At 36.2% G+C, this 9,497-nt stretch overlaps 2 protein-coding genes across 2 annotated transcripts in view; one reads left to right on the forward strand and one right to left on the reverse strand.

The window, feature by feature from the left end:
- Positions 1–6,829, forward strand: part of LOC107590292 (condensin-2 complex subunit H2-like) — an 8,150-nt gene extending 1,321 nt beyond the window's left edge. Inside the window, exons 4-19 of the mRNA XM_016279004.1 lie at positions 1,577–1,638; positions 1,731–1,806; positions 1,882–1,947; positions 2,195–2,274; positions 2,478–2,644; positions 3,203–3,321; positions 3,424–3,498; positions 3,691–3,760; positions 3,861–3,962; positions 4,049–4,093; positions 4,193–4,263; positions 4,887–4,983; positions 5,121–5,248; positions 5,338–5,439; positions 6,013–6,162; positions 6,360–6,829. Of these exons, the coding sequence (XP_016134490.1) occupies positions 1,577–1,638; positions 1,731–1,806; positions 1,882–1,947; positions 2,195–2,274; positions 2,478–2,644; positions 3,203–3,321; positions 3,424–3,498; positions 3,691–3,760; positions 3,861–3,962; positions 4,049–4,093; positions 4,193–4,263; positions 4,887–4,983; positions 5,121–5,248; positions 5,338–5,439; positions 6,013–6,162; positions 6,360–6,503 (1,554 nt within the window). The 3' untranslated portion in view covers positions 6,504–6,829. The remainder of the gene's footprint in view (positions 1–1,576; positions 1,639–1,730; positions 1,807–1,881; positions 1,948–2,194; positions 2,275–2,477; positions 2,645–3,202; positions 3,322–3,423; positions 3,499–3,690; positions 3,761–3,860; positions 3,963–4,048; positions 4,094–4,192; positions 4,264–4,886; positions 4,984–5,120; positions 5,249–5,337; positions 5,440–6,012; positions 6,163–6,359) is intronic.
- A 481-nt stretch (positions 6,830–7,310) lies between these two features.
- Positions 7,311–9,168, reverse strand: LOC107591243 (protein SCO2 homolog, mitochondrial-like). Its single transcript, XM_016280355.1, has 2 exons — positions 9,082–9,168; positions 7,311–8,431 (listed from the first exon to the last, which is right to left on the reverse strand). Exon 2 carries the CDS (start codon positions 8,418–8,420, stop codon positions 7,500–7,502), a length of 921 nt encoding a protein of 306 aa, XP_016135841.1. The 5' UTR covers positions 8,421–8,431; positions 9,082–9,168; the 3' UTR covers positions 7,311–7,499.
- Between the last annotated feature and the right edge of the window lie 329 nt (positions 9,169–9,497).

Consider the following 9,497-nt stretch of genomic DNA (forward strand, 5'->3'; position numbering starts at 1 on the left):
ATTTTATAATTTACCGTATTTATCCACTCCCCCACCCCCCCCCCCCTAAATTAAAGGAATAGTTCACCCAAAAAAACTAAACGTTTTCTGAACATTTACACACCATCAGGCCATCCAAGGTGTAGGTGAGTTTATTTCTTCATTGGAACAGATTAGGAGAAATTTAGCATTGCATCACTTACTCACCACTGGATCCTCTGCAGTGAATGGGTGCCGTCATTGAGAGTCCAAGCAGCTCATAAAACGATCACAATAATCCACAAGTAATTCACACAACTTCAGTCCATCAGTTCACATCTTGAGATGCAAAAAGATGCATGTTTGTACATTATATTGCTTTCTCCAGTAAAAAAAAAAAAATCTCGTCTGAATCAGGAGAGACCTATGCACTGAGCAAGCGACTTTCTCACTGGAGGTGGCATAATAGACCAATTTGGAGTAGACGTCACAGTTACGTCACTTGCAGCTGTGCACGCATTGTGGTGGCAGAAAAACACTGGGAACAAGTGGAGGGAAATGGGTAAAAACCATGGAATAAGAGAAAAAAGATATTGTTGTGCTTTTGGATGTCAGAATCGGAATGGAAATCATTTTTATATATTACTGTTGTCAAATACGCCATTTGAAGCTGAACGCAGACGTTTAAATGGACAAACTATGGATGAAACCTGCTATGATTACCCTACTTTTAAAGCATAAATTTGATTTAAACTATAGGTCTAAATATTATTCACATAGGGGACATATTGTATTAGCCCTACAATTAAAGCATGAAATATTATTTAAACCTATAACATTTTACATAACATTTAACTATATCATATCACAATTCAGAATTTTATTCTTGCAAGTGCAAGTTTATATCTCCTAGTTCTGACTTTATAACTTGATTCAACTCAACAATTGCGAGTTTGTCAATTCTGAAGTGTGGGATTATACACTCATGATTCTGAACCGAGGGGGAAAAGAGAGAATGATGAGTTGATTTTTCTTATCAGAAGTGTGAGATATAATCTCGGAATTGCAAGAAAAAAGTCAGAATTTTGAAATACAAACTCAAAAATACCTTTTTATTCTTTTATTCCATGGCTTGCACAGACTGCTATGTTAAAAACATAGGTTAAAACTGGCATTTTCTGCCACCAGATAGACTCCGCCCACAAAAAACGTCATCACTGTTTGCAAACACTGAAATTGGTCTATTTAGTCTTGTATTTTGGCCTGGTATTAAAGCGCCTTAATGGTGGATTTGTTTATAGCAAACACACAGCTTTTCAATTCAGTAGGCATTTATTGATGGACTGAAGTTGTGTGGGTTACTTGTGGATTAGTGTGATGCTTTTATCAGCTGTTTAAACTCGCATTCTGACGGCACCCATTCACTGCAGAGGATCCACTGGTGAACAAGTGACGTCATGCTAAATTTTTCCAAATCTGCTAGATGAAGATACAAAATCACCTACATCATCTAAAATTTCATTTTTGTGTGAACTAATCCTTTAATATGTCACAAACATAAATTTATGATGGAAAAAGACTTTTTGTCTTTACAAAATGATCTGTTCTGAATATTTAGGTAGAGCTCCTTCACACTCTGGTGTTTCAAACATTAGATTACATCTCTAACAAAAACAAAAAGTAAGTGTTATTGTCCTGGACCTCCATATTCTGTTTATTTTGTTAAATCGGCAGTTGGTGTGTTGTCACGCTGTTTGTCTTTGTTTCAACAGACGTGACAAACAAGGTTCTTCGTCAGACGGTAACCAAGAAAAAAACCCTTCAGGCAATGAAGGCGATGATTGTGAGGTGCGTAAATGAGCAATAATGCAAAGATTTAAGTTTTTATATATCTGTGTGAATAATTGAGTATTTTTGATGCAGTTTGATGAGATTGAGCAGGATGAGAACGTCAACTCTCAGAATATAACGATGAAAGATCCAACAGAGGTGAGTTGGGTTTCACCTCATCAAAGTTTTTGTTTCTACAACTTAATGTGTATACTAGGCATCCATGCTAATCTGCGTTTGTGTCTTTGACTGGGAAAAACTGTGAAAAAACGATGAGTAAACTTCATGTTTTGATATTGACTATTACTGTTGTTGTTCTTTTAATGTTGTGCAGATTAAATTGTTGTATAGCATTTGAGTTTTTTATTTTTTTTTGGGAACTAATTCTTTGGTATTCTTTTTTTAGCCAGTGAAGATTATCCGTCTCCCTCCTGGATCTCTCATTCCTGTAGAATCACTCGAGAAACAGAAATACCCCCTTCTCAGGTAAAGACACTGACCCACACAAACAAATGAAATGGTTGCACACTGTTCCTTCTGTAATCTTATTGGTACTACAGTCCAGCAATACCAGTCCAGTCTTCTTGCTCTCCAGGAGAATATTGTCTGAACTCAGTTGCTGGAAATTAAGTTCATACTTACAAAGAACTAAAAATGCTTTGCCAAAATGTTTCATTGTTATCCTCTAGCCTTAAAGGGGAGCTTCTTGGCAGCTGTAAGGATTTTCGAATGAATCATTTCACCATGGATGAATCAGGATTGATGTGTCTGGGCTCTTCCCAAACTCACTTCCTCAAGGAGGTCGCAGAAGTCCAGCACAACTTCTTTGTACATGAACCTGTGCCTTTAGATAACGGTGAGGACACAGACTTCTCGTGTGACAATCTATACAGATGGTTTCTTTTTTTCTTTTTTTAGTTTCATGACCGAGAACTTAAACTAGATCAGATGATTAAAAAGTCACTTTACTGTAAAATATATTACAATTTCCTCAAAACATTATGAAGCAGCACAACAGTTTTCAAAATAATAATAAATTATTATTTGGCAGCAAATCAGCATGTTATAATGATTTCTTAAGGATCATGTGACACTGGAGACTGGAGAAATGGCTTCTGAAAATTCAGCTTTGTATCACAGAAATACATTTTTAAATTTAAAATGTTAAAATACATTTGAAATTATATTAAAATAGAAAACTCTAATTTTAAGTTGTAATTTCATAATATTACAGTTTTTTTTTATGTACTTTTAATCAAATAAATGCCTTAGTGAGCCTATTAGATTTCTTTCAAACACATTTGAAAAAATCTTACTGACCCCAAATTAAACCTGAACCTTATTCCTATTTCAAGCCTAATAGATTACCATATTGATCTGTTTTGTTTTTGTCTTATTGTCATCTGCTGTGCAGAAGGTGTAGCTGAGGTTAATGGTGGTTACGAGGAAGAAGATGGTGGTGCAGAGGTTCTTCCTCCACTGGAAGTTCATGGGATGGAGGTGGAGTCTGAAGAGTGGGTGGAAAGACATCAGGTACCAAAACAGTTTGTGTGATTAAATATTGATATAATTGGCATTTGGGAAAAGATCTGTTGAATGTAATTATTAAAGTTTTCCCTTTTTTAATTGTTCTAGGCCCCTAGTGAGGGGAGGATGTTAAGACAGAGACCTGCAGTACAGCCAATTCCAGAGGAACCCAAGCAGCTCAAGGTATAGAGCGGTGCAATGACACAAAATAGCCATTTTGTCTTCACACTTACACTAAATCAATCAAGTGAACTCATTCACATGTAGTACATGTTAAAATATCAATATGATTTTGGTATGTTATGTTGCATTCTGTAATACGTGTTGCATTATCATGTCCTTGTAAAAGTAATCAAATGCATGTGCATATTCCAGGAAATTGTGGACCCTTGGAATTGGCATGATTCATATGCTGCATTTGGGGAGGACAAACCTCTCAAAACAGGTGTGTGCTCAATCTGACGTTTTTCCATTAAAATAACTCTGTTAATTATTTTATAATGGCTTTTTGCAGTTGGACGTTTATTTTCTTCTCTGCTCTCTAGGGAAGTGTTATAAAGTGCCCGCTGGTCTTGAAGAGTCTGGAAAGAGGAAGAGGAAGGGTCCTTCAAAACTTCAGGACTTTGGGAGCTGGTACTCTAAAGCCTGTAAGTTGTTATCAGGCTGTTATTTAAAAAGGAATGGATGGCATAACTGTTTGGATGAATTAGAGAAGTTGTTTTTTCTTTTACAGTTGAGACTGCAGATCGCAAGCTTAAGAATGGACCTACTTATCCTGGTAATACTTTAAGACCTTGTTGTGCTATATAAATACATATACATTTTCTTTAAGAAGTTGTTGAAATTTATACAAATTATGTTTTTTTTCTATTTGTAGACCTTAATTACATCTTTGTGAGTAAAATGGGTCAGCGTCTGAAAGCACAGAAGCAGATCCTCAGGAAAAGGGTAAGTACAATTTTGAGTTTGGGTTCTTTTGACAGCAAGAATGCATTAAGTTGACTTGAAGTGACAGTAATGTTTCAAAAGATTTGTATTTCAAATGAATGCTGTTCTTTTGAACCTTCTATTCATTAAACAAATCAGCAGGATCTATTCTCTCTGGATCCTCTATCACTAGCATTCCATATTCTTTTTCTATTCTATCTACTTGTTTTCTTTTTATTTATAATAAATAAGCCTTGCTACATGTACTGCGTTAGGCTAACCGAGACTTGTCACAGCATTTACGTATTATTGCTCTTTTGTTGGTTTTGATTGCTTCTTTTGTCTTCATTTGTAAGTTTCTTCGGATTAAAGCGTCTGCTAAATGACTGAAGTTAAGTGACACTGAAGACTGGAGTGATACAATTTTGGCTTTACCATTATAGGAATAAATTACATTTAAAAATATAAAACAATTGTTTTAAACTGTGATCAAATTTCACAATATTACTGTATTTTCTATATCAAATAAATGCCTTGCTGAGCATAAGAGACTTCTTTCAAAAACATAAATCTTACTGACCCTAAACTTTGAACAGTAGTGTATTTGTGATGTGTCATGTAACCTCAGGTATTTTCTGTTTTAGGGTGTTTTTGTCTCTGATGAGGAGTTAAAGAAAACTTACTTGGAACCAGAGAATATTGAGGGCCAGGTCGAGGTTGTCCGGCATCCAGACGAAGAGGGTGGGATGCACACACTAAAAATAATCCAGCCCTAGATTTTTTCCCCTACACCATTAATTGCCATTATTTGCCTAGAACCATTGTTTTAAATGCACCAAATATAAATATTTGATGGTTATTCCCTCAATTTCATTCAGGTGAGGACTTTTCTGATGAGGAACATGACAACTTGGTTGATGCGGAGCACCTTGGTGAACAGGAGCAAATTTTCCATGACCTGCATATGAGCCGGATGAGTTATGAAGATCTGGTCAAGAAGAGTGTGGTATGAAAGCTTTTGATCGATTTCCAGGGAAATTATGATTCATGAATTGGACAGTGGTAGTTTATTCTTTCTGATTTCTCTGTATGTAGGACCTGTTTCTGGTGAACTCTCAGAAGTACGCGCAGGAGACTGCGTTGTCTCAAAGAGTCAAAGAGTGGGAGGATGGAATCAGTCCTCATCTTGCTGCTCAGGTAATGTGGGATGACTCTTGCAAGGTTTCTGTGTTAAAATATTCACCAAAACAAATATATATATATATATATATACACACAGTGGGTACGGAAAGTATTCAGACCCCCTTAAATTTTTCACTCTTTGTTATATTGCAGCCATTTGCTAAAATCATTTAAGTTAATTTTTTTCCTCATTAATGTACACACAGCACCCCATATTGACAGAAAAACACAGAATTGTTGACATTTTTGCAGATTTATTAAAAAAGAAAAACTGAAATATCACATGGTCCTAAATATTCAGACCCTTTGCTCAGTATTTAGTAGAAGCACCCTTTTGATCGAATACAGCCATGAGTCTTTTTGGGAAAGACGCAACAAGTTTTTCACACCTGGATTTGGGAATCCTCTGCCATTCCTCCTTGCAGAGCCTCTCCAGTTCTGTCAGGTTGGATGGTAAACATTGGTGGACAGCCATTTTTAGGTCTCTCCAGAGATGCTCAATTGGGTTTAAGTCAGGGCTCTGGCTGGAACTGAACAATCGGTTGCAATGTATTCCCAGTAAATGAGTGTCGGACATTTTGTGTACAGGAGACCCGTCCAGCTTTTGACATCCATGAGTATGGAGACAGAATTGTCCAATCACTCTGTAGCGTGGGTGTGAAAAAATCATTTGCCTTTGTTGTCAAAGGCAAGGAGAACACCGAAGCCTGCAGATACATGCTGGCTACACTGCAGCTGGTGGGTATAAAAAGCAATGACTGCTGGTATTTACCTGAGGCTGAGAGTCTAGTTATGCATTACCAGTAAGGTTGTCTGTGCCATTTTGAGCAACTTCTATTTCTTTGACTGAGATTTGTATCGATACTTGCGACATTTAAGTTAAAACACAAACTTTTAAAACTAAAATGTCACCTGATGCTACTTTTGTATTACAGGCCAATGATTACACAGTGGAGATTGACAAGAGAGATGGGCTTGAAGAGAGCGTAGATACTGTGGAGCTCACGTTACTGACTACACAGAGGGCCCATGAACGTCTCAAAACCTACAATGCACCCTCTGCTACAGATATTCCTTGAACTTTTATGTTTGTTTATTGCTTATCATCTCTTACCTTTGGCCCCAAACATTAGCTATTTATCACCGACAATGTCAGAAAGCGAGAAAATCCAGACAAAGAAGTTCTATGCTTTTCTATTCTAGGTCTTTTTTCTTTTTTTTTGTCTGGTAATTCCTGTATTCTGATATCCAGCACTGTACATAAGATTTCAGTTTGGCCTTTAAATATGCTGAAGAATAAAAGAAATAACAGGTGTTTGAGACCGGCTTTGCATTTTAAGAAGAGAATATGTCATATTTCATTGGCTGAAATTATGATAAAAGTCTGTAAAATGGTTTTTAAAAAGTCTGTTTCTATGCATTCTTTGAGATTTTAAGATGGAGACTTTTCCCTCCCAATTTTCATCTCTAAGTAAACTGCATTTCTGTACAGTTTCTAAACCAATTTTATAGAATTATAGGAGACAAAAATAAAAAAAAGTGCTGCACTATTTAAAAAGTCATTTTGTGTGATGCGAGTAAATAGCAGGTGCAACTAACATTTAGTAGCAGTGAGGTATATGAGAACTGCTTCTGGATTTACTTCTTTTTTTTGTTATAGTTTAGATAAATAAGAGTCTTTATATGTACTGTACAGTTTAAATCAGAAATAGGACATTCCCTCTATCAATCTTTTAATTATGTTAAAAAAATCTTTGTTATTATAGCATTTATTAATTCATGTTTTATATTTTTATAGATATATTTTCATTTTAGTAATTTTATATGCTTTTGTCACAAAAATATTTCAGTATAGAGTCATTTTAGTACTTATTTCAGTTGTCAACATTTCCACGTTTTTAAGTTTAAGATTTTCCATATAATATTTCAGCCTTATTTTAATTACAAAAAAGATAATGGTTTTAGTTTTACTTTATTAACAATGCCATTATTTATGCACGTGAGGAACTAGGATGTAGCTGATCAGTGGTTTGAAATACAGCTTTATTGTGCAAACATTTTTTCCCCCATTTAGATTAATCTGGAAATAATTTAACATAGTTTTTCATATGATTACGTATACTCTCAGCAATCTGTACATCATTTTTCATTCTATTGTAGTAGTCCAGGAAGAGTCCGTCTGGATTAACCACGTAGATGATGATGGTGTGGTCCACAATATAATCCCCATCCTCATCTTTAGGCCCAGCGCTGGCGTAGACCCTATAATCGCGTCCTGCCTGCTTCACTTCCTCCGCAGTACCCGTCAATCCAATCAGCCGGGGGTGAAAATCTTTCACGTACTTTGCCATAGCAGCCACATCATCTCTCTCAGGGTCAACGGTGATAAATAGTGGCTGGACAGGGGGCATGTTGGGGTCTTTATCAAGAATACGCACCACACTGGTCATTTTGTCCAGCTCGTCTGGGCAGATATCTGGGCAGTGGGTGAAGCCGAAATATAAGAGCACCCAACGGCCCAGGAAGTCACGTTTGGTCCTTCGCTGTCCTGTGTGATCTAACAAACTGAAGTCTCCCTGTCCGACTGCCACTTTTCTCAACTGCTCCAGTCTTTGCATCTGGATCGTCTTTTGTTTCTCCTGATAAACATACCACCAGGTACCAATAATAACGCCTCCGAAAAGCAGCGTCACCACCAAGCGTGTATGCAGTTTGATCCCTGCGGATGAGCCTGGGTTTGGCGTTTTAGAGGAGTCTTGAGAGTAAAAAGCTCTTTGTTCTCCAAGTACCCATGGTAGACGGCAGTGTGGTGGAGGAAAACCTTGAGCTGATGTTCTAATATGGGACGTGTGTATCGTTTTGAGAGATCTGCATGAGGGGAATGTGGCTTTTGGGATGTGATGTGAAAGGTTATTTGTTTCTCTCCTTGTTGACCGTGGGATGCTCCATGACATCACATGCCAGTCCAGTCTTCTGAGGCAGCCGAGTCTCAACATCCTCAGAATAACTGATGGAGACAAAAAAGAATGGAGTGAGCTGAGCAAGTTCAAATGTTTTTAATAAACTACAGTCTGAATCAAGGCTTTGAAGCCTGGAGATCTGTCTTCCTACAGATGGACATGTTTTCATTTACATGTGAAAAGACCTTGATAATCTTGTTCATCTGGTGTGTTTATTTAGGGTTTCAGCTGAACTCAGCAGGCAGATCACAATCTGTTTATTCGTAATATATTCAGAATAAATTATACAGATCTACAAAAGAAGAATATTTGAAAACACATAAATTGTTAGTTTATAAATATTCAACATATAATCATCGGTATATACGTATATAAATAACATAACACTATAAAGTAGGTTTTTTTCTGATACTGTTCATTTTGCCTTCATTGATTGTTTTGATTTTGTTATTTTGAAAACGAATAAACAAACAAATAAATTAAGACATATAAGGGATTTTAAACGAACACTAAATATGCATGTATTCCATCCCATACTTTACAATATGCAATAGCCTTCTAAGACAGGTAAATGACAATATTAGCAAAGCTAACGTTAGCTCTTCGAAAATATATCTGTTTATAACACTGTCTTTGGTCGGTGCAAATACAGGCTTTGTAATATGAACACAAACTTACTTAATTAAATATTACTAACCCTGTTGTTACAGTCGTCTGTCCTTCTCGATGTAAACTTGAGCTCTTCATGTAACATGTACAACAGTCAGGCGGTGTCAGACTTGAGTTTCGCGGTCGCAGATTCGTCGTGTAGAATTGTCGTGATTTTAAATAAAATAATTATAAATTACATATAAATATTTATCATTTTATATTACTAAGTATTGTACATTATTAAGTCCTATGTATCAATATTTGCTACAATACACATTTTGCGGTAGATTCGTCATTACTGAATGCCCAGTTGATGGCAGGTTGGTAAAGATAAACAGTTGGGTGGAAATCTGTAAAATTGGCAAGGTTTAAAGTTGTCCGTTTCCATTTATTATGTTTTAGGAAATTATATCGCATATAATTATGCTTTACGTCTAACACCCAATAAAAATAAATAAATAA

This window comes from Sinocyclocheilus grahami, unplaced genomic scaffold (assembly GCF_001515645.1).
Source record: "Sinocyclocheilus grahami isolate Dianchi unplaced genomic scaffold, SAMN03320097.WGS_v1.1 scaffold8.1, whole genome shotgun sequence".
In the NCBI taxonomy this organism is placed as follows: Eukaryota; Metazoa; Chordata; class Actinopteri; order Cypriniformes; family Cyprinidae; genus Sinocyclocheilus; species Sinocyclocheilus grahami.

Excerpts from the sequence above, each read along its gene's own strand:
- LOC107591243 (XM_016280355.1), bottom strand. The coding sequence starts at position 8,420 with ATGTTGAGACTCGGCTGCCTCAGAAGACTGGACTGGCATGTGATGTCA.